The sequence below is a fragment of the Callithrix jacchus genome, chromosome X (genome assembly GCF_049354715.1).
Source record: "Callithrix jacchus isolate 240 chromosome X, calJac240_pri, whole genome shotgun sequence".
In the NCBI taxonomy this organism is placed as follows: Eukaryota; Metazoa; Chordata; class Mammalia; order Primates; family Cebidae; genus Callithrix; species Callithrix jacchus.
In genome coordinates, this window is record NC_133524.1 from 1,474,559 (window position 1) to 1,500,266 (window position 25,708).

Genomic DNA, 25,708 nt, shown 5'->3' on the forward strand with positions numbered 1-25,708 from the left:
GCTCAGACTCAGAGGCAGGAGGGCCCCAGGTCCCAGGACACAGGCTCAGACTCAGAGGCAGGAGGGCCCCAGGTCCCAGGACACAGGGACAGACTCAGAGGCAGGAGGGCCCCAGGTCCCAGGACACAGGCTCAGACTCAGAGGCAGGAGGGCCCCAGGTCCCAGGACACAGTGACAGAGTCACAGGCAGGAGGGCCCCAGGTCCCAGGACACAGTGACAGACTCAGAGGCAGGAGGGCCCCAGGTCCCAGGACACAGTGACAGACTCAGGGGCAGGAGGACCCCAGTTCCCAGGACACGGGCTTAGACTCAGAGGCAGAAGGGCCCCAGGTCCCAGGACACAGGGACAGACTCAGAGGCAGGAGGGCCCCAGGTCCCAGGACACAGGGACAGACTCAGAGGCAGAAGGGCCCCAGGTCCCAGGACACAGTGACAGACTCAGAGGCAGGAGGACCCCAGGTCCCAGGACACAGGGACAGACTCAGAGGCAGGAGGGCCCCAGGTCCCAGGACACAGGCTCAGACTCAGAGGCAGGAGGGCCCCAGGTCCCAGGACACAGTGACAGAGTCACAGCCAGGAGGACCCCAGGTCCCAGGACACAGTGACAGAGTCACAGCCAGGAGGACCCCAGGTCCCAGGACACAGGCTCAGACTCAGAGGCAGGAGGGCCCCAGGTCCCAGGACACGGGCTCAGACTCAGAGGCAGGAGGGCCCCAGTTCCTGAGGACACAGTGACAGACTCAGAGGCAGGAGGGCCCCAGTTCCCAGGACACAGTGACAGACTCAGAGGCAGGAGGGCCCCAGGTCCCAGGACACAGGGACAGACTCAGGGGCAGGAGGACCCCAGTTCCCAGGACACGGGCTTAGACTCAGAGGCAGAAGGGCCCCAGGTCCCAGGACACAGGGACAGACTCAGAGGCAGGAGGGCCCCAGTTCCCAGGACACAGTGACAGACTCATGATGGTTTCCAGGTTCATCCATGTCCCTACAAAGGACGCGACCTCATCCTTTTTCATGGCTTCATAGTACTCCATGGTGTATATGTGCCACATTTTCCCAATCCAGTCTATCATCATTGAGCATTTGGGTTGGTTCCAGGTCTTTGCTATTGTAAACAGTGCTGCAATGAACGTTCGTGTGCATGTGTCCTTATAGTAGAACGACTTATAGTCCTTTGGATATATACCCAGTCATGGGATTGCTGAGTCAGATGGAATTATTATTTCTAAGGCCTTGAGGAATCGCCACACTGTCTTCCACGATGGTTGGACTAATTTACACTCCCACCAACAGCGTAAAAGTGTCCCTATGTCCCCACATCCTCTCCAGCATCTGCTGTCTCTGCATCATCTGCCTTTTTAAGTCATGCTCAGGGCCTGCCAGTCCCGGGGTTCAGCTGCGGCCTGAGATACTCGCTTCTGCCACTGATCACAAGGAGTGATTGTCTCAAGGGAGAGGAACAGGGGCCCTGGAACATGCTCTGTGGCCTTGTTTCTACTGCGTTTTTTGGGGGCGGGTGGGTGGGGTCGGAGTTTCGCCCTCGTCACCCAGGCTGGAGTGCAGTGGTGTGATCTCAGCTCACTGCAACCTCCGCCTCCCGGGTTCAAGAGATTCTCCCGCCTCAGCCTCCCGAGTAGCTGGGATGACAGGCGCCCACCACCATGTCCAGCTAATTGTTATATTTTCAGTAGAGATGGGGTTTCTCCTTGTGGGTCGGGCTGGTCTCGAACTCCCGAGCTGCAGAGATCTGCCCGCTTCGGCCTCCCAAAGTGCTGGGTTTCAAAGAGGAGCAATGGCTCATACCTGTGACCCCAGCACTTTGGGAGGCTGAGGCGGGCGGATCACCTAAGGTCACAAGTTCGAGACCAGCCTGGCCAACGTGGTGAAACCCCGTCCCTACTAAAAATACAAAAATGAGCGGGACGTGGTGGTGGCCGCCTGTAATGTGAGTTACTCTGGAGGCTGAGGCGGGAGGATCGCTTGAACCCGGGAGGTGGAGGTTGCAGTGAGCCCAGATGGCCACAGCCTGGGTGACAAGAGCAAAACACACTCTCAAAAAAAAAAAAAAAAAAAAAAAAGCAATGCAGGAAGCTGTATGTATCTGCTGCCACCTAGTGGCGGGTCGAGAAACAACGCGTCCACTTTGTGAACTAAAACGTCAAAAGTCATCCCAGCACTTTGTGAGGCCGAGGAGGGCGGATCCCCTGAGGTCGGGAGTTCGAGACCAGCCTGGTCAACATGGTGAAACCCCGTCTCTACTAAAAATACAAAAACTAGCCGGGCGTGGTGGCAGGTGCCTGTAGTACCAGCTACTCTGGAGGCTGAGGCAGGAGAATCGCTTGAACCCGGGGAGGCGGAGGTTGCGGTGAGCTGAGATTGCGCCATTGCACTCCAGCCTGGGAGACTGAGCGAGACTCCGTCTCAAAAAAAAAAAAAAGTGTTGTATGTGTTTATTTTCCTGTCCCCTCGCACGTGTCCCACACAGAACAAGGTTGTACTGGCCAAACAGACGGTGTTACGATGTGTTTTTCCACGGGAATAAGACGAATCCTGCGACACCCAGAAAGTGTCTGGAAAATTTGTTCTGCGATGATTGAAAACCTCATTGTTTCTTCTGGGGGATTTCGGCGTCCACCGAAAGCATCTGACACCCCTCAGTCCGTGGAAGGGAATAGACGGTGCTTCTGAATGAGGCTGTGGCTGTTCTTTCTTTGGTTTGAGACAGAGTCTTCCTCTGTCGCCCAGGCTGGAGTGTAATGGCGCCATGTCGGCTCAATGCCGCCTCCACCTCCTGGGTCCAAGTGATTCTCCTGCCTCAGCCTCCCCAGTAGCTGGGACTACAGGCACCTGCCACCAAGCCCAGCTAGTTTTTGTATTTTTATTAGACACGGGGTTTGACCATCTTGGCCCGGCCGGTCTCGAACTCCTGACCTCAGGTGATTCTGCTGCCTCAGCCTCCCAAAGTGCAGGGGTGACAGGCCTGAGCCACCACATCCGGCTGCTATTTTTGTATTTTTATTAGAGACGGGGTTTCACTATCTTGGCCAGGCTGGTCTTGAACTCCCGACCTCAGGTGATCCTCCCGCCTCAGCCTCCCGAAGTGCACGGATTACAGGCACCCACCTCCACGGCTGGGTGATTTTTTTCTATTTTTGGTAGAGACGGGGTTTCACCAACTTGGCCAGGCTGGTCTCGAACTCCTGACCTCAGGAGTATGTGTGTCTGTCACAACGCCACGTAGGAGGCGTCTTTCGTCACGAAGGTGAAGCCGGCGAGAGTGACCACGTCACCGCCTCGGAGGGGCTGCTGGGGAACCTGCGGGGGCCCCCCAGAGGCCTCGGTGTCCCCGGTGTGTCGCCCGCTGGTCCTGGCTGGCTCGGGCTCTGGGCTGGTCACCTGCAGCACCGCGGGCTCCTCCTGGCCAGCGTCTGGCTCCCCGTCTGCCGGGCTGCTCGAGGGGGACAAGTTCTGGGTGTCTCTGATCCATTCCTGCCGGGAGGAAGAAACCGAGGGAGGGAGGGAGGAGGGAGGAGGGAGGGAGGGAAGGAGGGGGGAGGGGGGAGGGGGGAGGGAGGGGTGGGAGGAGGGAGAGAAGGGAGGTAGGAGGGAGGGAATGAGGAAGGGAGGGAGGAGGGAGGGAGGAAGGAGAAAGGAGGGAAGGAGGGAGGGAGGAGGGAGGGAAGGGAGGAGGGAGAGAAGGGAGGGAGGAGGGAGGTGGGGAGGAGGCAGGGAGTGAGGAGGGAGGGAATGAGGGAGGGAGGGAGGAGGGAGGGAGGAGGTAGGGAGGAGGGAGAAAGGGATGAGGGAGGGAAGGGAGGAGGAAGGGAGGAGGGGGAAGGGAGGACGGAGGGAAGGGAGGAGGGAAGGAGGGAGGGAGGAGGTAGGGAGGAGGGAGAAAGGGATGAGGGAGGGAAGGGAGGAGGAAGGGAGGAGGGGGAAGGGAGGAGGGAGGGAAGGGAGGAGGGAAGGAGGGAGGGAGGAGGGAGGGAGGAGGGAAGGAGGGAGAGAGGGAGGGAGGGAAGGAGCGAGGGAGGGAGGAGGGAGGCAAGGAAAGGAGGGAGGGAGGATGGAGGGAGGAGAGAGGGAGGATGGAGGAGGGAGGGAGGAGGGTGAAAGGGAGGAGAGAGGGAAGGGAGGAGGGAGAGAAGGGAGGGAGGAGGGAGGTGGGGAGGAGGCAGGGAGTGAGGAGGGAGGGAATGAGTGAGGGAGGGAGGAGGGAGGGAGGGAGGAGGGAAGGAGGGACGGAGGGAGGGAGGGAAGGAGCGAGGGAGGGAGGAGGGAGGCAAGGAAAGGAGGGAGGGAGGATGGAGGGAGGAGAGAGGGAGGATGGAGGAGGGAGGGAGGAGGGAAGGAGGGAGAGAGGGAGGGAGGGAAGGAGCGAGGGAGGGAGGAGGGAGGCAAGGAAAGGAGGGAGGGAGGATGGAGGGAGGAGAGAGGGAGGATGGAGGAGGGAGGGAGGAGGGTGAAAGGGAGGAGAGAGGGAAGGGAGGAGGGAGAGAAGGGAGGGAGGAGGGAGGTGGGGAGGAGGCAGGGAGTGAGGAGGGAGGGAATGAGTGAGGGAGGGAGGAGGGAGGGAGGGAGGAGGGAGGGAGGAAGGAGAAAGGAGGGAAGGAGGGAGGGAGAAGGGAGGGAAGGGAGGAGGTAGGGAGGAGGGAGAAAGGGATGAGGGAGGGAAGGGAGGAGAACGGGAGGAGGGGGAAGGGAGGAGAGAGGGAAGGGAGGAGGGAAGGAGGGAGGGAGGAGGGAGGGAGGAGGGAAGGAGGGACGGAGGGAGGGAGGGAAGGAGCGAGGGAGGGAGGAGGGAGGCAAGGAAAGGAGGGAGGGAGGATGGAGGGAGGAGAGAGGGAGGATGGAGGAGGGAGGGAGGAGGGAAGGAGGGAGAGAGGGAGGGAGGGAAGGAGCGAGGGAGGGAGGAGGGAGGCAAGGAAAGGAGGGAGGGAGGATGGAGGGAGGAGAGAGGGAGGATGGAGGAGGGAGGGAGGAGGGTGAAAGGGAGGAGAGAGGGAAGGGAGGAGGGAGAGAAGGGAGGGAGGAGGGAGGTGGGGAGGAGGCAGGGAGTGAGGAGGGAGGGAATGAGTGAGGGAGGGAGGAGGGAGGGAGGGAGGAGGGAGGGAGGAAGGAGAAAGGAGGGAAGGAGGGAGGGAGAAGGGAGGGAAGGGAGGAGGTAGGGAGGAGGGAGAAAGGGATGAGGGAGGGAAGGGAGGAGAACGGGAGGAGGGGGAAGGGAGGAGAGAGGGAAGGGAGGAGGGAAGGAGGGAGGGAGGAGGGAGGGAGGAGGGAAGGAGGGACGGAGGGAGGGAGGGAAGGAGCGAGGGAGGGAGGAGGGAGGCAAGGAAAGGAGGGAGGGAGGATGGAGGGAGGAGAGAGGGAGGAGGAAGGGTGGAGAGAGGGAGGAGGGAGGATGGAGGGAGGAGGGAGGGAGGGAGGGAGGGAGGGAGGGAACGTTCTACATCAAACACAGTGGAAACACCACGGACTGTGGCCTGAGCATTTCTGGTTTTATTTGTTTGTTTGTTTGTTTGTTTTGATTTTCTGTGTGTTTTTGAGACACAGCCTTGCTCTGTCCCCCAGGCCGGAGTGCGGCGGCGCCATCGCGGCTCACCACAGCCTCCACCTCCCGGGTTCAAGCGATTCTCCTGCCTCAGCCTCCATAGGAGCTGCGGTGACAGGCACCGGCCACCAGGCCGCGGTGATTTTTTTCTATTTTTATCAGACACGGGGTTTCACCATCTTGGTCAGGCTGGTCTCAAACTCCCGACCTCAGGTGATCCTCCCGCCGCAGCCTCCCGAAGTGCTGGGTTGATGCACGTGAGTCACCAGAACTGGACTTTTCTTGTCCCTCCCTCCCTCCATCCATCCTTCCTTTCTTTTCCCTCCCTTCCTCACTCCTTCCCTCACTTCCCTCCATCTGTCCCTCCCCCTTCCCTCCCTCACTTCCCTCCCTCTGTCCCTCCTTCCTTCCTTCCCTCCCTTCCTCTGTCTGTCCCTCCTTCCTTCCCTCCCTCTCTCCCTCCCTCCCTCTCCCTCTTTCCTTCCTTCCCTCCCTCCCTCCCTCACTTCCCTCCATCTGTCCCTCCCCCTTCCCTCCCTCACTCCCTTCCTCCCTGTGTCCCTCCCTCCTTCCTTCCCTCCCTTCCTCTGTCTGTCCCTCCTTCCTTCCCTCCCTCCCTCCCCCCTCCGTCCCTCACTGCCTCCCTCCCTCTGTCCCTCCTTCCTTCCCTTCCTCCCTCCCTTCCTCTGTCTGTCCCTCCTTCCTTCCCTCCCTCTCTCCCTCCCTCTCCCTCTTTCCTTCCTTCCCTCCCTCCCTCCCCCCTCCGTCCCTCACTCCCTCCCTCCCTCTGTCCCTCCTTCCTTCCCTTCCTCCCTCCCTACCTTCCCTCCATCTCTCCTTCCTTTCCTCCCTCCTTCCTTATTTCCCTCCCTCACTACCCCCTCTCCCTCCTGCCCTCCCTCCCTTCGTTCCTTCCCTCCTTTCCTCCCTCCCTTCCCTCCCTCTCTCCCTCCCTCCCTTCCCTCCTTCTCTCCCTCCCTCCTTCCTCCCTCTCTCCGTCCCTCCCTCCTTTCCCTCTGTCTCTCCCTCCCTCCCTCCCTCTTCCCTCCCTTCCGTCCCTCTGTCCATCCCTCCTTCCCTCCCTCCCTCCTTCCTCCCTCTCTCCCTCCCTCCCTCCTTTCCCTCCGTCTCTCCCTCCCTGCCTTCCTCTTCCCTCCCTTCCCTCCCTCTGTCCATCGCTCCTTACCTCCCTCCCTCTCTCCCTCCCTATCTCCCTCCCTTCCCTCCCTCTCTAACTCCCTCCCTCCCTCCCTCCCTCCCTCCCTCCCTTCCTTCCTTCCTTCCCTCCTTCCCTCCTCCCTTTCCTCCCTCTCTCCCTCCCTCCTCCATCCCTCCCTCCCTCCCTTCCCTCCTTCTCTCCCTCCGTCCTTCCCTCCCTCCCTACTTCCTCCCTCCGTCCCTCCCTCCTTCCCTTCCTTCCTTCCTTCCTTCTTTCCCTCCCTCCCTCCCTCCCTTCCCTCCTTCTCTCCCTCCCTCCTTCCTCTCTCTCTCCCTCCCTCCCTTCCTCCCTCCCTTCCTTCCCTCCCTCCTTCTCTCCCTCCCTCCCTCCCTCCCTTCCGTCCTTCTCTCCCTCCCTCCCTTCCTTCCTCCCTTCCTTCCCTCCCTCCTTCTCTCCCTCCCTCACTCCCTCGCTCCCTTTCCTCCTTCTCTCCCTCCCTCCCTCCCTTCCCTCCCTCCCTCCCTCCCTCCCTTCCTTCCTCCCTTCCTTCCCTCCCTCCTTCTCTCCCTCCCTCACTCCCTCCCTCCCTTTCCTCCTTCTTTCCCTCCCTCCCTCCCTCCTTCCTCCCTCCCTCCCTCCCTTCCGTCCTTCTCTCCCTCCCTCCCTTCCTTCCTCCCTTCCTTCCCTCCCTCCTTCTCTCCCTCCCTCACTCCCTCGCTCCCTTTCCTCCTTCTCTCCCTCCCTCCCTCCCTTCCCTCCCTCCCTCCCTCCCTCCCTTCCTCCCTTCCTTCCCTCCCTCCTTCTCTCCCTCCCTCACTCCCTCCCTCCCTTTCCTCCTTCTTTCCCTCCCTCCCTCCCTCCTTCCTCCCTCCCTCCCTCCCTTCCGTCCTTCTCTCCCTCCCTCCCTTCCTTCCTCCCTTCCTTCCCTCCCTCCTTCTCTCCCTCCCTCACTCCCTCGCTCCCTTTCCTCCTTCTCTCCCTCCCTCCCTCCCTTCCCTCCCTCCCTCCCTCCCTTCCTTCCTCCCTTCCTTCCCTCCCTCCTTCTCTCCCTCCCTCACTCCCTCCCTCCCTTTCCTCCTTCTCTCCCTCCCTCCCTCCCTCCCTCCTCCCTCCCTCCCTCCCTCCCTTCCTTCCTTCCTTCCTTCCTTACTTTTTGTCTCTCTCTGTCTTTTTTCCTCCACCTATGCAGTACTCAGTGTTTCCACGGAGCAGCGACCTAACGTGATTTTCTTATTTTCTTCCTTTAAAGAGCAGGGTTTCGCCATCTGCCCACACTGGTCTCGAACTCCTGACCTCACCGGACCCACCCACCTGGGCCTCCCTAAGTGCCGGGTTGTCAGGCCTGAGCCTCCTCGCCCGGCCCTGAAGTCATTCTCCGAAAGGGCCACTGAGGGAGACGTGAGCCTGTGGCCCCGACAGAGAAGGGGGCGGCGGGGACAGGGCGGGTACCTGGAAGTTCCCTTCGTGCTTCTCAAAGAGCCCAGGGAAGGTGGCCTTGGGGTCTGGCACGGTGGGCATGACACATTTCTTCAGCCTGAAACACAGACGGAGGGCGGGGTCACCTGCACTGCACCCCCCAAGTGGCACTGGAGGGACCCCGGGGAGAGGCCAAGGATGGACGTGGCTGCCCCAGCACTGACAGGGACACAGGGGAGAGGCCGAGGATGGACGTGGCTGCCCCAGCACTGGCAGGGACCCCGGGGAGAGGCCGAGGATGGACGTGGCTGCCCCAGCACTGACAGGGACCCCGGGGAGAGGCCGAGGATGGACGTGGCTGCCCCAGCACTGGCAGGGACCCCGGGGAGAGGCCGAGGATGGACGTGGCTGCCCCGGCACTGACAGGGACACAGGGGAGAGGCCGAGGATGGACGTGGCTGCCCCGGCACTGGCAGGGACCCCGGGGAGAGGCCAAGGATGGAGGTGGCTGCCCCGGCACTGCCAGGGACCCCGGGGAGAGGCCGAGGATGGACGTGGCTGCCCCGGCACTGCCAGGGACCCCGGGGAGAGGCCGAGGATGGACGTGGCTGCCCCGGCACTGCCAGGGACCCCGGGGAGAGGCCGATGATGGACGTGGGTGCCCCGGCACTGCCAGGGACCCCGGGGAGAGGCCGAGGATGGACGTGGCTGCCCCGGCACTGCCAGGGACCCCGGGGAGAGGCCGATGATGGACGTGGGTGCCCCGGCACTGCCAGGGACCCCGGGGAGAGGCCGAGGATGGACGTGGCTGCCCCGGCACTGGCAGGGACCCCGGGGAGAGGCCGAGGATGGAGGTGGCTGCCCCAGCACTGCCAGGGACCCCGGGGAGAGGCCGAGGATGGACGTGGCTGCCCCAGCACTGGCAGGGACCCCGGGGAGAGGCCGAGGACGGCTGTGGCTGCGCCTGGCACTGGCAGGGACCCCGGGGAGAGGCCGAGGACGGCTGTGGCTGCCCCTTGGAGACCAGGACCCAGGCAGAGGGGGGCCTTCCACGTGAACCAAACACACGGGACCGTCCACCTCCTCACCAGAGACCCCGACTCTGAGTCCTCATATAGATCCCACCAGGGCCGGAGACGTGGCTCAGGCCTGTCCTCCCTGCACTTCGGGAGGCTGAGGCAGGAGGAACACCTGAGGTCGGGAGTTCGAGACCAGCCTGACCAACACGGTGAAACCCCGTCTCTACTAAAATACAGAATTAGCCAGGCCTGGCGGTGGGTGCCTGTCGTCCCAGCTGCTCGGGAGACTGAGGCAGGAGGATCGGTTGAACCCGGGAGGCGGAGGTTGCACTGAGCTGAGACTGGCCCATTGCACTCCAGCCTGGGGGACAGAGGGAGACTCTGTGAAAAGAAGAGAAAAGAAAGGAAGGAAGGAAGGCGGGGAAGGAAGGCAAAAGAGAGAAAGAGAGAGGAAGGAGGGGAGGGAGGGAGGGAAAGAAGGAGGGAGGGAAGGAACGAGGGAGGGAGGGAAGGAAGGAGGGAGGGAGGGAGAGAGGGAGGGAAGGAAGGGAGGGAGGGAGGGAGGGAGGGAGGGAGAGAGGGAGGGAAGGAAGGGAGGGAGGGAGGGAGGGAGAGAGGGAGGGAAGGAAAGGAGGGAGGGAGAGAGAGGGAGGGAAGGAAAGAGGGAGGGAGGGAGAGAGGGAGGGAAGGAAGGGAGGGAGGGAAGGAGGGACAGAGGGAGGAAGGGAGGGAGGAAGGGACATAGGGCGGAAGGGAGAGAGGGAGAGAGGGATGGAGGCAGGAAGGGAAGGAAGGAAGGAGGGAGGGAGGGAAGGAGGAAAAAAGTGGCCAGGCGCGGTGACTCAGCCCTGTAGTCCCTGCACTGTGAGAAGCTGAGGCGGGTGGATGAGTTGAGGTCGGGAGTTCAAGACCAGCCTGACCGACATGATGAAACCCCGTCTCTAGTAAAAATACAAAATTAGCCGGGCGTGGTGGCAGGTGCCTGTAATCCCAGCTACTCGGGAGGCTGAGGCAGGAGGATCGCTTGAACCCGGGAGGGGGAGGCTGCGGTGAGCTGAGATCACACCATTGCTCTCCAGCCTGGGCAACACAGCAAGACTCCATCTCAAACAAACAAACAAACAAACAAAAACAGAATATTTCTCAGTGAATATTCCACATGTCCCTGCACCTGCGGGACGGCGCTGCTCCCACATTTCTCGTCATGCACCGTGAGAAAAGTGGGCATTGGATGGAAACTGAGGCTCAGGGACGTGAGAGTCTCGGGTGATCGATCTTCCCATTCCACGGGCGCTTTGGAAGCGGGACCCTCCGGCCACGTGTGTAAGGGGGTCGGCAGGAGTGGTTCTTACCTGCGTGTCCTCCATAAACCCAGGAGGAGAAGGGGCAGCATCACCAGGAGAAGGAGGCCGGAAATCAGGGTGAATCTGGGGGGCTTGGCTTTGGGGGCCCTTTGCGTCTCCGAGCAGGAATCTAAGACACAAGGAAAAGGCGTCCGTGAGTTTTGAACCCGCTGTGACCTCTTAACTAGTTCTCATCCCTCACCGCCATCCTCATGGTGTTTTTGTTCAGTTTTTTGGGTGTGTGTTTTGCGTTTTGGGGGGTTTTCTTGAGACCGAGTCTCGCTGTGTCGCCCAGGCTGGAGTGTGTTGGCACGATCTCGGCTCAGTGCGGCCTCCGCCTCCCGGGTTCAAGCCATCCTCCTGCCTCAGCCTCCCGAGTAGCTGGGATAACAGGTGCCCCCCCACCACGCCTGGCTAATTTTTGTATTTTTAGTAGAGACAGGGTTTCACCATGTTGACCAGGCTGGTCTCGAACTCCCGACCTCAGGTGATCCACCCGCCTCGGCCTCCCAAAGTGCTGGGATTACAGGTGTGAACCACTGGACCTGGCCTTTTTTTTTTTTTAATTTTTTTTTAATATATCAGTGTCAGCAAATGTTTTATTTATTTTATTTATTTATTTATTTTTGAGACAGAATCTCAGCTCAACGCAACCTCCGCCTCCCGGGTTCAAGCGATTCTCCTGCCTCAGTCTCCCCAGTAGCTGGGTCTACAGGCACGCGCCACCGTGCCCGGGTAATTATTGTATTTTTAGGAGAGACGGGGATTCACCATGTTGACCGGGATGGTCTCGAACTCCTGACCTCGTGATCCACCCGCCTCGGAGGCCGGGGGTGTCTGGGGGTGTTCACGGCACAGGAGACCTTGCACTGGGCTATTGCTGGGTCTGTGCCTTAAACGGGGCCCCTGAAAACATACACGGTGGCTCACGCCTGTCATCCCAGCACTTCGGGAGGCCGAGGCGGACGGATCACGAGGTCGGGAGTTCGAGACCGGCCTGGTCAACGTGGTGAAACCCCATCTCTACTAAAAATGGTAACACCACGTCTCTACTAAAAATGCAAAAATTAGCCGGGCATGATGGAGGTCGCCTGTCATCCCAGCACTTCGGGAGGCCGAGGCGGGCGGATCACGAGGTCGGGAGTTCGAGACCGGCCTGGTCAACATGGTGAAACCCCATCTCTACTAAAAATGCAAAAATTAGCCAGGCCTGGTGGCGGGTGCCTGGAGTCCCAGCTACTCGGGAGGCTGAGGCGGGAGAATTTCTCTTTCTTCCTCTTTCTTTCTTTTCTTTTTCTTTCCTTCCTTCCCTTCTTTATTTCTTTCCTTCTTTCATTCTGTCTTTTTCTTTCCTTCCTTCCTTTATGTTTTTCTTTTCTTCCTTCCTTCCCTCCCTCCTTCCTTCCCTCCCTCCTTCCTTCGCTCCCTCTCTCCCTCCTTCCCTCCATCCTTCCTTCCTTCCTTCCCTCCTTCCGTCATCCCAGCACTTTGGGAGGCCGAGGACGGCGGATCTCGCAGTCAGGAGTTTGAGACCGGCCTGGTCAACATGGCGAAACCCCATCTCTACTGAAAATGCATAAATCAGCCGGGCCTGGTGGGGGGCGCCTGTGATCCCAGCTACTCGGGAGGCTGAGGCGGGAGGATGGCTTGAACCCGGGAGGCGGAGGCTGCGGTGGGCGACTTCGCTATTGTACCCCAGCCTGGGCAGCAGAGCGAGACTCCATCTCAAAAGAAAAGAAACACAGAGAGGAAAGAAAGAAAGAGAGAGAGAGACAGAGAGAGAGAGACGAAGGAAGGAAGGAAGGAAGGAAGGAGGGAGGGAGGGAGGGAGGGAGGGAAAGAAAGGAAGAGAGAGAGAGAGAGAGAGAGAGAGACGAAGGAAGGAAGGAAGGAAGGAAGGAGGGAAGAAATTTTCTTTTTCTTGTGTCTTTTGGTCTCTGTTCTTCTCGGTCCCAGTTTCCACAGCGCCAGGATGACAGGCGTGCGCTGTGACCATGCATGTAGATAGACACGGATGTAAAGATCCATGCACGTGTTCCGTTCCATGTAGCAGTGTGCGCGCGGCCCTGCCGCGTAACAAGCATTACCCGTCCGCTCTCCTCTTCGCCAGTGCGTCGCCTCCGACCAGTCGCTGGGGTACGTGTCTGACCCGTAGGCGACTTGTGTGGCCTTCACCCTGACCCGCAGAGAGTAGCAGTTCTCGGGGTCCAGGTCTTCGATGGTGACGTTGCAGGTGTCTCTTTCTTTGGACTGGAGAAACACACACACACAGACACACACACACACACAGACACACACACACACACACACAGACACACACACACAGACACACACGCAGACACACACACAGACACACACACAGACACAGACACACACACACAGACACAGACACACACACAGACACACACAGACACACACACACAGACACACACGCAGACACACACACAGACACACACACGCAGATACACACACAGACACACAAACACACACACAGACACACACACAGACACACACACAGACACACAGACACACAGACAGACACACACACAGACACACAGACACACACAGACACACACAAACACACACAAACACACACACAGACACACACACAGGCACACACACAGACACACACAAATACACACAGACACACAAACACACACACAGACAGACACACACACAGACACAAACACACACAGACACATACACAGACACACAGACACACACACAGACACACACAGACACACACAGACACAGACACACACACACACACACACACACACACACACACGGAATGATGAGTGACATAACCCTGGCCCTGTCATTTTAGGCCCCCAAACACCTACACGTTTTCATTCCCCTCTCGGCCGCTTTCATTCTGCTGTTCTTTTGTCTGCAGACGGTTATCGGGAGGGGCCGGTGTGCGACTGAGTCTCACTCTTGTCGCCCAGGCTGGAGTACCATGGCCGCAACCTGGGCTCGCCGCAGCCTCCGCCTCCCGGGTTCGAGTGATTCCCCTGACTCAGACTCCCAGGTAGCTGGATTCCTGGCACCTGCCACCATTCCCGGCTAATTTTTGTATTTTTACTAGAGACGGGGTTTCGCCATGTTGTTCAGGCTGGCCTCGAACTCCTGACCTCGTGATCCACCCGCCTCGGCCTCCCAAAGTGCTGGGATGACAGGCGTGAGCCACTGTGCCCGGCCTATGACTATGTATCTTTACAGATATAAATGCATGTACAGATACAGATACACAGGCCAGGTGTGGTGGCCCAGGTCTGCTACCCTAACACTTTGGGAGTCCAAGGCAGGTGCATTGCCTGAGCTCGGGAGTTCAAGACCAGCCTGGGAAAGACGGTGAAACTCCATCTCTACAAAAATCAAAAAAAAAGATACAGATACACGTTCTCTTCTATGTATCCATTGATACATATGTGTATGTATGCGTGAAGATATGTCGATGTACTAGTAAGATAGCTCTGTGTGTACGTGTCTATGTGTTTGTGTGTATCTATGCACATATATAAGCTGTGTGTATAACGTGTGTGTATGTGCATCTATGCACATATATAAGCTATGTATATGTGTGTATGTACATGTGTGTATCTACTGTGTATATAAGGTTATGTATATATGTGTGTGTACATATATGTTTCTAAGCTGTGTATGTAAGGTGTATATATGTGTGTATATGTATGTGTGCACCTAAGCTGTGTATACAAGGTGTGTATATGTGCGTGTACATATATGTGTGTACGTGTCTATGTGTTAGTGTGTATATATGCACATATATAAGCTGTGTGTATAACGTGTGTGTATGTGCATCTATGCACATATATAAGCTATGTATATGTGTGTATGTACATGTGTGTATCTACTGTGTATATAAGGTTATGTATATATGTGTGTGTACATATATGTGTTTCTAAGCTGTGTATGTAAGGTGTATATATGTGTGTATATGTATGTGTGCACCTAAGCTGTGTATACAAAGTGTGTCTATGTGCGTGTGCATGTACATATATGTGTGTATCTAAGCTGTGTATACAAGGTGTGTATATGTGTGTGTTTGTGTGTATATGTATGTGTGTATCTAAACTGTGTATATAAGGTGTGTATGTGTGTGTACATATGTGTGTATCTAAGCTGTGTATACAAGGTGTGTATATGTGTGAGTTTGTGTGTATATGTATGTGTGTATCTAAACTGTGTATATAAGGTGTGTATGTGTGTGTGTACATATGTGTGTATCTAAGCTGTGTATACAAGGTGTGTATATGTGTGAGTTTGTGTGTATATGTATGTGTGTATCTAAACTGTATATATAAGCTATGTATATGTGTGTGTATATGTATGTGTGTATCTAAGCTGTGTATACAAGGTGTGTATTTGTGTGTCTGTATATATTTGTGTGTATGTAAGCTGTATTTATAAGGTGTGTGCATATTATGTGTGTATCTAAGCTGTATATATAAGGTATGTATATGTGTGTATGTACATGTGTGTATCTACTGTGTATATAAGGTTATGTATATATGTGTGTGTACATATATGTGTTTCTAAGCTGTGTATGTAAGGTGTATATATGTGTGTATATGTATGTGTGCACCTAAGCTGTGTATATAAGGTGTGTCTATGTGCGTGTACATATATGTGTGTATGTGTCTATGTGTTTGTGTGTATATATGCACATATATAAGCTGTGTATATAACGTGTGTGTATGTGCATCTATGCACATATATAAGCTATGTATATGTATGTATGTACATGTGTGTATCTACTCTGTGTATATAAGGTTATGTATATATGTGTGTGTACATATATGTGTTTCTAAGCTGTGTATATAAGGTGTATATATGTGTGTATATGTATGTGTGCACCTAAGCTGTGTATATAAGGTGTGTATATGTGCGTGTACATATATGTGTGTATCTAAGCTGTGTATACAAGGTGTGTATATGTGTGTGTTTGTGTGTATATGTATGTGTGTATCTAAACTGTGTATATAAGGTGTGTATGTGTGTGTGTACATATGTGTGTATCTAAGCTGTGTATACAAGGTGTGTATATGTGTGTCTGTATATATTTGTGTGTATGTAAGCTGTATTTATAAGGTGTGTGTATATCATGTGTGTATCTAAGCTGTATATATAAGGTATGTATATGTGTGTGTACATATGTGTGTATCTAAGCTGTGTATACAAGGTGTGTATATGTGTGAGTTTGTGTGTATATGTATGTGTGTATCTAAACTGTATATATAAGCTATGTATAACGTGTGTGTATGTGCATCTATGCACATATATAAGCTATGTATATATGTGTATGTACATGTGTGTATCTACTCTGTGTATATAAGGTTATGTATATATGTGTGTGTACATATATGTGTTTCTAAGCTGTGTATGTAAGGTGTATATATGTGTGTATATGTATGTGTGCACCTAAACTGTGTATATAAGGTGTGTATGTGTGTGTGTACATATGTGTGTATCTAAGCTGTGTATACAAGGTGTGTATATGTGTGTGTTTGTGTGTATATGTATGTGTGTATCTAAACTGTATATATAAGGTGTGTATGTGTGTGTACATATATGTGTGTATCTAAGCTGTGTATACAAGGTGTGTATATGTGTGAGTTTGTGTGTATATGTATGTGTGTATCTAAACTGTATATATAAGCTATGTATATGTGTGTGTATATGTATGTGTGTATCTAAGCTGTGTATACAAGGTGTGTATATGTGTGTCTGTATATATTTGTGTGTATGTAAGCTGTATTTATAAGGTGTGTGCATATTATGTGTGTATCTAAGCTGTATATATAAGGTATGTATATGTGTGTGTACATATGTGTGGGTGTGTAAGCTGTGTATATAAGGTGTGTGTATATATATATGCGTACATCTAAGCTGCATATATAATGTGTGTATATATGTGTGTACCTATGTGTGCATATATATGTAAGCTGTGTAGATAAGGTGTGTATACATGTGTGTGTATATATATGTGTGTATCTAAGCTCTGTATATAAGGTGTGTATATATATGTGTGTATATATGTGTGTGTATCTAAGCTGTGTATATATATGTGTGTATATATGTGTGTATCTAAGCTGTGTATATAAGGTGTGTATATATATGTGTGTATGTAAGCTGTATATATAAGGTATCTATGTGTGTGTATAAATATATATGTGTGTAAGCTTTGTATATAAGGTGTGTATGTATATGTGTATGTATATATGTGTGTATATATAAGCTGTGTGTATATATGTGTAAGCTGTGTACATAAGGTGTGTATGTGTATATCTGTGTATATTAGGTGTGTATATATATGTGTGTATGTAAGCTGTATATATAAGGTGTCTATATGTGTATATAAATATATATGTGTGTAAGCTTTGTATATAAGGTGTGTATGTATATGTGTATGTATATATGTGTGTATATATAAGCTGTGTGTATATATGTGTATCTAAGCTGTGTACATAAGGTGTGTATGTGTATATCTGTGTATATTAGGTGTGTATATATATGTGTGTATATATATGTGTGTATGTAAGCTGTATATATAAGGTGTCTATGTGTGTGTATAAATATATATGTGTGTAAGCTTTGTATATAAGGTGTGTATGTATATGTGTATGTATATATGTGTGTATATATAAGCTGTGTGTATATATGTGTATCTAAGCTGTGTACATAAGGTGTGTATGTGTATATCTGTGTATATTAGGTGTGTATATATATGTGTGTATATATATGTGTGTATGTAAGCTGTATATATAAGGTGTCTATGTGTGTATATAAATATATATGTGTGTAAGCTTTGTATATAAGGTGTGTATGTATATGTGTATGTATATATGTGTGTATATATAAGCTGTGTGTATATATCTGTATCTAAGCTGTGTACATAAGGTGTGTATGTGTATATCTGTGTATATTAGGTGTGTATATATATGTGTGTATATATATGTGTGTATGTAAGCTGTATATATAAGGTGTCTATGTGTGTATATAAATATATATGTGTGTAAGCTTTGTATATAAGGTGTGTATGTATATGTGTATGTATATATGTGTGTATATATAAGCTGTGTGTATATATGTGTATCTAAGCTGTGTACATAAGGTGTGTATGTGTATATCTGTGTATATTAGGTGTGTATATATAAGGTGTGCATATATATGTGTATATCTAAGCTGTGTGTATATATGTGTATCTGAGCTGTGTACATAAGATGTGTATGTGTATATCTAACTGCGTATATAAGCTGTGTATGTACAGGTGTGCATATATATGTGTATATCTAAGCTGTGTGTATAAGGTGTATATGTATATATGTATGTATATGTGTGTGTACATATAAGGTGTGCATATAATTGGTCCAGCTGAAGACCAACACATCCTTAGGCAGCACGTGACTATGTGTGTGCGTCTGTGTGTGTCTGTCTCTGTGTGTGTATGTGTGGCTGTGTGTGTGTCTATGTATCTGTGTGTGTCTGTGTGTATCTGCGTGTGTGACTGTGTGTGTGTCTCAGTGTGTGTGTGTCTGTGTGTCCGAGTGTATGTGTCAGTGTGTGTGTCTGTGGGTCTCTGTGTGTATGTGTGGCTCTGTGTGTGTGTCTATGTGTGTCTCTGTGTATCTGCGTGTGTGACTGTGTGTGTGTCTCAGTGTGTGTCTGTGTGTCTCTGTGTGTGTGTATGTGTGGCTGTGTGTGTCTATGTATCTGTATGTGTATCTGTGTGTATGTGCATGTGTGTCTGTGTGTGTCTGTGGCTGTGTGTGTCTATGCCTGTGTGTGTCTGTGTGTATCTGCGTGTGTGACTGTCTGTGTGTCTCAGTGTGTGTCTGTGTGTATCTGCGTGTGTGACTGTGTGTGTGTCTCAGTGTGTGTGTCTGTGTGTCTGTATGTGTGGCTGTGTGTGTGTCTATGTATATGTGTGTGTCTGTATCTGTATGTGCATCTGTGTGTATGTGCATGTGTGTCTGTGTGTGTCTCTGTGTGTGTATGTGGCTGTGTGTGTCTATGTCTGTGTGTGTCTGTATCTGTATATGTATCTGTGTGTATGTGCATGTGTGTCTGTGTGTGTCTGTGGCTGTGTGTGTCTGTCTGTATATGAGTGTCTCTGTGTGTATATGTGTGTGTCTGTGTCTCTGAGTGTGTGTGTCAGTGTGTCTGTGTGTGTCTTTGGCTGTGTGTGTCTATGTCTGTGTGTGTCTGTCTGTATCTGAGTGTGTCTGTGTGTATATGTGTGTGTCTGTGTCTCTGAGTGTGTGTGTCAGTGTGTCTGTGTGTCTCTGTGTGTCTCTGCATGTACATAGGTAGAAATAGAGATAGTAGAGATATAGGAATAGAGAGAAATAAACAGATGATAAGTAGAGAAAACAGAGATGATAGATTTCATAGATAGATGATAGGTAAATAGTAGATAGAGAGATGACAGGTACATACATATGGTGATAGATAAATACATAGATTGATAGGACAGTAGGTGATAGAATAGAGAGAAATAACAGATGGCCAGGTAGATAGAGATGATAGATGAGGTAGAGATTATGACACAGGTGATCGATAGACATAGGTAGATAAAACAGACACAGACAGAGCAATGGAGGGACGGAACAAAGGCAGTCGGTACAACAAATAGATACATGATAGATTGAAGGACACATAGATAGGGATAATAGATACAAATAGATGACAGATACATAGATATGTACATACATATGTGCATCAGTGCATAGATCCAGACAGAGATAGACAGATGGATAGATACATAGATGATAGAAACATGATAGATAGATTCATAGATAGACACATGGATAGACAGACAGATGGATAGATACATAGATGATAGATAGATGATAGACAGAAACATGATAGATAGATAGATAGACACATAGATAGACACATGGATAGACAGATGGATAGATACATAGATACATAGATACACACATAGCTAGACAGATGGATAGATACATAGATAGATAGAAACATGATAGATCGATAGACACATAGATAGACAGATGGATAGATACATGATAGATAGATAGATAGATAGATAGATACATAGATAGACACATAGATAGACAGATAGATACTTAGATAGACACATGGATAGACAGATGGATAGATACATAGATGATAGATAGATAGATAGAAACATGATAAATAGATACATAGATAGACACATAGATAGACAGACAGATGGATAGATACATAGATGGATAGATCGATAGATAGATAGAAACATGATAGATAGATACATAGATAGACACATAGATAGACAGATGGATAGATACATAGATAGATAGATAGATAGAAACATGATAGATAGATACATAGATAGACACATACATAGATAGATGGATAGATACATAGATAGATAGATGATAGACAGAAACATGATAGATAGATAGATAGACACATAGATAGATAGATGGATAGATACATAGATAGAGAGATAGATGATAAATACACACACATATAGATCAATTGATAGATAGATCCAGAGATAGACAAATGGATAGATAGATAGATGATAGATAGATACATACATATATAGATCAATTGGTACATAGACAGACGGTTAGATAGATAGATGAACAGACAGACAGATGGACAGATAAACAGTTGAACAGACAGATAGATGGATAGATAGACACATAAACAGATAAATAGAAAAACATAGATGATGATAGATGGAAAGATAGATAGACATATAGATAACTAGATGATAGATCCATATATAGATAGATAGATGAACAGCAGATGGATAGATAGATAAACAGATGAACAGAGAGACAGATGGATAGATGGATAGACAGGTAGATAGATAAATAGACATAGATGATGATAGAGAGATAGATGGATAGATAGACACATAGATAAATAGAAAAACACAGACGATGATAGACAGATGGAAAGATAGATAGACATACAGGTAAATAGATGATAGATAGATGCATATATAGATAGATAGATGAACAGCAGATGGATAAACAGATGAACAGAGACAGGCGGATAGATGGATAGACACGTAGATAGATAAATAGACATAGATGATGATAGACAGAGAGATGGATAGATGGATAGACATATAGATAAAGAGATGATAGATCCACATACAGATAAATGAACAGACAGACGGATGGATACATGGATAGATAGACACATAGACAGACAGATAGATGATAGATAGATAGATAGATGATAGATAGATAGATGATAGATAGATGCATAGATAGATAGATAGATGATAGATAGATAGATAGATAGATAGATGATAGATAGATAGATGATAGATAGATAGATAGATAGATAGATGGTAGATAGATAGATAGATGATAGATAGATAGATAGATAGATGGTAGATAGATAGATAGATGATAGATTGATAGATAGATAGATAGATAGATAGATAGATAGATAGATGATAGATAGATAGATAGATGATAGATAGATAGATGATAGATAGATAGATGATAGATAGATAGATAGATGATAGATAGATAGATGATAGATAGATAGATAGATAGATGATAGATAGATAGATAGATGATAGATAGATAGATGATAGATAGATAGATGATAGATAGATAGATAGATGATAGATAGATAGATAGATAGATAGATGATAGATAGATAGATGATAGATAGATAGATGATAGATAGATAGATAGATAGATAGATGATAGATAGATAGATAGATAGATGATAGATAGATAGATGCATAGATAGATAGATGATAGATAGATAGATAGATAGATGATAGATAGATAGATGATAGATAGATAGATAGATGCATAGATAAATAGATAGATGATAGATAGATAGATAGATAGATAGATGATAGATAGGTAGATAGATAGATGATAGATAGATAGATGATAGATAGATAGATAGATAGATGCACAGATAGATAGATAGATAGATGATAGATAGATAGATAGGTAGATAGATGATAGATAGATAGATAGATAGATGATAGATAGATGATAGATAGATAGATAGATGATAGATAGATAGATAGATAGATGGTAGATAGATAGATAGATGATAGGTAGATAGATAGATGATAGATAGATGATAGATAGATAGATAGATAGATGATAGATAGATAGATGGTAGATAGATAGATAGATAGATAGATGATAGATAGATAGATAGATAGATGATAGATAGATAGATAGATAGATGATAGATAGATAGATAGATAGATGCATAGATACATAGATAGATGATAGATAGATAGATAGATGCATAGATAGATAGATAGATGATAGATAGATAGATAGATGATAGATAGATGATAGATAGATAGATAGATGATAGATAGATAGATAGATAGATGATAGATAGATAGATGATAGATAGATAGATAGATAGATGATAGATAGATAGATGATAGATAGATAGATAGATAGATGATAGATAGATAGATGATAGATAGATAGATGATAGATAGATGATAGATAGATGGATAGATGATAGATAGATGATAGATAGATAGATGATAGATAGATAGATGCATAGATAGATAGATAGATGATAGATAGATAGATAGATGATAGATAGATAGATGCATAGATAGATAGATGATAGATAGATAGATAGATAGATGATAGATAGATAGGTGATAGATAGATAGATGATAGATAGATAGATAGATGATAGATAGATAGATAGATAGATGGTAGATAGATAGATAGATGATAGATAGATAGATAGATGATAGATAGATAGATAGATAGATGATAGATAGATAGATAGATAGATAGATGATAGATAGATAGATAGATGCATAGATAGATAGATAGATAGATGATAGATAGATGATAGATAGATAGATAGATAGATGATAGATAGATAGATAGATAGATGATAGATAGGTAGATAGATAGATGATAGATAGATAGATAGATAGATGCATAGATAGATAGATAGATAGATAGATGATAGATAGATAGGTAGATAGATAGATAGATAGATGATAGATAGATAGGTAGATAGATAGATAGATAGATGCATAGATAGATAGAGAAACAGACTGATGGACTGACAGCCATGTTGTCGGTTCTCTTTCTCTGGAGCCCCCTCGGAGACACAGAGAGAGCCATGCAGAAGTCAAGCTGGACTAGAGCTGTCTCGGGAAGAAACAGCGGAGTGGAATTCAGGGAGGTGGAGCCCGAGGGGACCTGGGTTCTCATAAACAGCGAGTCCCACAGCCCGTATCCGGGGGACGCTCAGCCACCGCTGCCCTGCGTCGCGGCCGCCCGCCTCACCTGCCACTTGGAGTCAAAGATGCTCTGGTGCTGGACCTCATAGAGGAGATCCTTGTACCCCAGGTCAGGACACGTCACCGTGACTGAGTCCTGATGCCACTCGAAGCTCACGGCCTTCGGGGACGCGGGTTTCACTGAGAAGAAGAAATAAGAGACCCATCACCTCACAGGGACGACCCCACATCCCTCCCTTCTGAGCTGAGTGCCTCGGGCCTGTCATCCCAGCACTTTGGGAGGCCGAGGCGGGCGGATCACCTGAGGTCCGCAGTTCGAGACCAGCCTGGCCAACATGGTGAAACCCCATCTCTACTAAAAATACAAAAATTAGCCGCGCGTGGTGGCGGGCGCCTGTCGTCCCAGCTCCTTGGGAGGCTGAGGCAGGAGAATCACTTGAACCCAGTGGATGGAGGTTGCTGTGAGTGAAGACAGACACCGCAATTGCACTCTAGCCTGGGCAACAGGCTGACACAAGAAAGGAAAGAAAAAGAAAGAGAGAGAAAGAAAGAAGAAAGAAAGAGAGAGAGAGAAAGAGAAAGAAAAAGAAAAAGACAGAGAGAGAGAAAGAGAAAAAGAGAAAGAAAGAGACAGAGACAGAGAGAAAGAAAACCCAGCGGGTGAGATGAGGTTGAGGGAGTATTTCCTGCTCTTTCTGTGTGTCTGTGTGTCTGTGTGTGTCTGTGTGTCTGTGTGTGTCTCTGTGTGTATGTGTGTCTGTGTGTGTCTGTCTCTGTGTGTATGTGTGTCTGTGTGTGTCTGTGTATGTGTGTCTGTGTGTGTGTCTATGTGTCTGTGTGTGTCTCTGTGTGTCTGTGTGTATGTGTCTGTGTATGTGTGTCTGTGTATGTGTGTCTGTGTGTGTGTGTCTCTGTGTGTCTGTGTGTATGTGTGTGTCTGTGTATGTGTGTGTGTCTATGTGTCTGTCTGTGTCTCTGTGTGTCTGTGTGTATGTGTCAGTGTGTGTGTCTGTGTGTGTCTCTGTGTGTATGTGTGTCTGTGTGTGTCTGTGTATGTGTGTCTGTGTGTGTGTGTCTATGTGTCTGTGTGTGTCTCTGTGTGTCTGTGTGTATGTGTCAGTGTGTGTGTCTGTGTGTGTCTCTGTGTGTATGTGTGTGTATATGTCTGTGTGTGTGTCTGTGTGTGTCTCTGTGTGTCTGTGTGTGTCTGTGTGTCTGTGTGTATATGTGTCTGTGTGTGTCTCTGTGTGTATGTGTGTATGTGTGTCTGTGTGTGTCTGTATGTGTGTCTCTGTGTGTGTGTCTGTGTGTGTCTCTGTGTGTATGTGTGTGTATATGTGTCTGTGTGTGTCTGTGTGTATGTGTGTGTCTGTGTGTGTCTGTATGTGTGTCTCTGTGTGTGTGTCTGTGTGTATATGTGTCTGTGTGTGTCTGTGTGTATATGTGTCTGTGTGTGTCTCTGTGTGTCTGTGTGTGTGTCTGTGTGTCTGTGTGTATATGTGTCTGTGTGTGTCTCTGTGTATGTGTGTCTGTGTGTGTCTGTATGTGTGTCTCTGTGTGTGTGTCTGTGTGTATATGTGTCTGTGTGTCTGTCTGTGTGTGCCTCTGTGTGTATGTGTCTGTGTGTATATGTGTCTGTGTGTGTCTCTGTGTGTATGTGTGTCTGTGTGTGTCTGTATGTGTGTCTCTGTGTGTGTGTCTCTGTGTCTGTGTGTATATGTGTCTGTGTGTGTGTCTCTGTGTGTATATGTCTGTGTGTATATGTGTCTGTGTGTGTGTCTCTGTGTATGTGTGTATGTGTGTCTGTGTGTATATGTGTCTGTGTGTGTCTCTGTGTGTATGTGTGTATGTGTGTCTGTGTGTGTCTGTATGTGTGTCTGTGTGTCTGTGTGTATATGTGTCTGTGTGTGTCTCTGTGTGTATGTGTCTGTGTGTATATGTGTCTGTGTGTGTCTGTGTGTATGTGTGTATGTGTGTCTGTGTGTGTCTGTATGTGTGTCTGTGTGTATATGTTTCTGTGTGTGTGTCTGTGTGTGTCTCTGTGTGTATGTGTCTGTATATGTGTCTGTGTGTGTGTCTCTGTGTGTATGTCTGTATGTGTGTCTGTGTGTCTGTGTGTGTCTCTGTGTGTCTGTGTGTGTCTCTGTGTGTATATGTGTCTGTGTGTGTGTCTGTGTGTGTGTGTCTCTGTGTGTATGTGTGTCTGTGTGTGTCTGTATGTGTGTCTGTGTGTGTATATGTGTGTCTGTGTGTATGTCTGTGTGTGTCTGGGTGCATATGTGTCTGTGTGTCTGTATGTATGTGTGTCTGTGTATATGTGTGTATGTGTGTCTGTGTGTGTGTCTGTGTGTATATGTGTCTGTGTGTGTGCCTGTGTGTGTCTGGGTGCATTTGTGTCTGGGTGTATATGTGTCTGTGTGTGTCTGTGTGTCTGTGTGTATGTGTGTCTGTGTGTGTCTGTATGTGTGTCTGTGTGTATATGTTTCTGTGTGTGTGTCTGTGTGTGTCTCTGTGTGTATGTGTCTGTGTGTGTGTCTCTGTGTGTATGTCTGTATGTGTGTCTGTGTGTGTCTCTGTGTGTCTGTGTGTATATGTGTCTGTGTGTGTGTCTGTGTGTGTCTCTGTGTGTATGTGTCTGTGTGTGTCTCTGTGTGTATGTGTGTCTGTGTATGTCTGTATGTGTGTCTGTGTGTGTGTATATGTGTGTCTGTGTGTATGTCTGTGTGTGTCTGGGTGCATATGTGTCTGTGTGTCTGTATGTGTGTGTGTCTGTGTATATGTGTGTATGTGTGTCTGTGTGTGTCTGTATATGTGTCTGTGTGTGTATATGTGTGTCTGTGTGTATGTCTGTGTGTGTCTGGGTGCATATGTGTCTGTGTGTTTGTATGTGTGTGTGTCTGTGTATATGTGTGTATGTGTGTGTCTGTATGTGTGTCTGTGTCTCTGTGTGTGTGTCTGTGTGTCTGTGTATAT

General features: G+C 49.2%; 1 protein-coding gene across 1 annotated transcript in view; it reads right to left on the reverse strand.

The window, feature by feature from the left end:
• Positions 1 to 2,923: 2,923 nt before the first annotated feature.
• The window catches only part of LOC128930592 (cytokine receptor-like factor 2), a 32,530-nt gene continuing 9,745 nt past the window's right edge, over positions 2,924 to 25,708 (reverse strand). The window contains exons 4-8 of the mRNA XM_078362762.1: positions 22,782 to 22,915; positions 12,576 to 12,738; positions 10,498 to 10,618; positions 8,160 to 8,244; positions 2,924 to 3,489 (exon numbers count right to left, since the gene is read on the reverse strand). Coding sequence (XP_078218888.1) covers positions 3,226 to 3,489; positions 8,160 to 8,244; positions 10,498 to 10,618; positions 12,576 to 12,738; positions 22,782 to 22,915 — 767 coding nt within the window. The 3' untranslated portion in view covers positions 2,924 to 3,225. The remainder of the gene's footprint in view (positions 3,490 to 8,159; positions 8,245 to 10,497; positions 10,619 to 12,575; positions 12,739 to 22,781; positions 22,916 to 25,708) is intronic.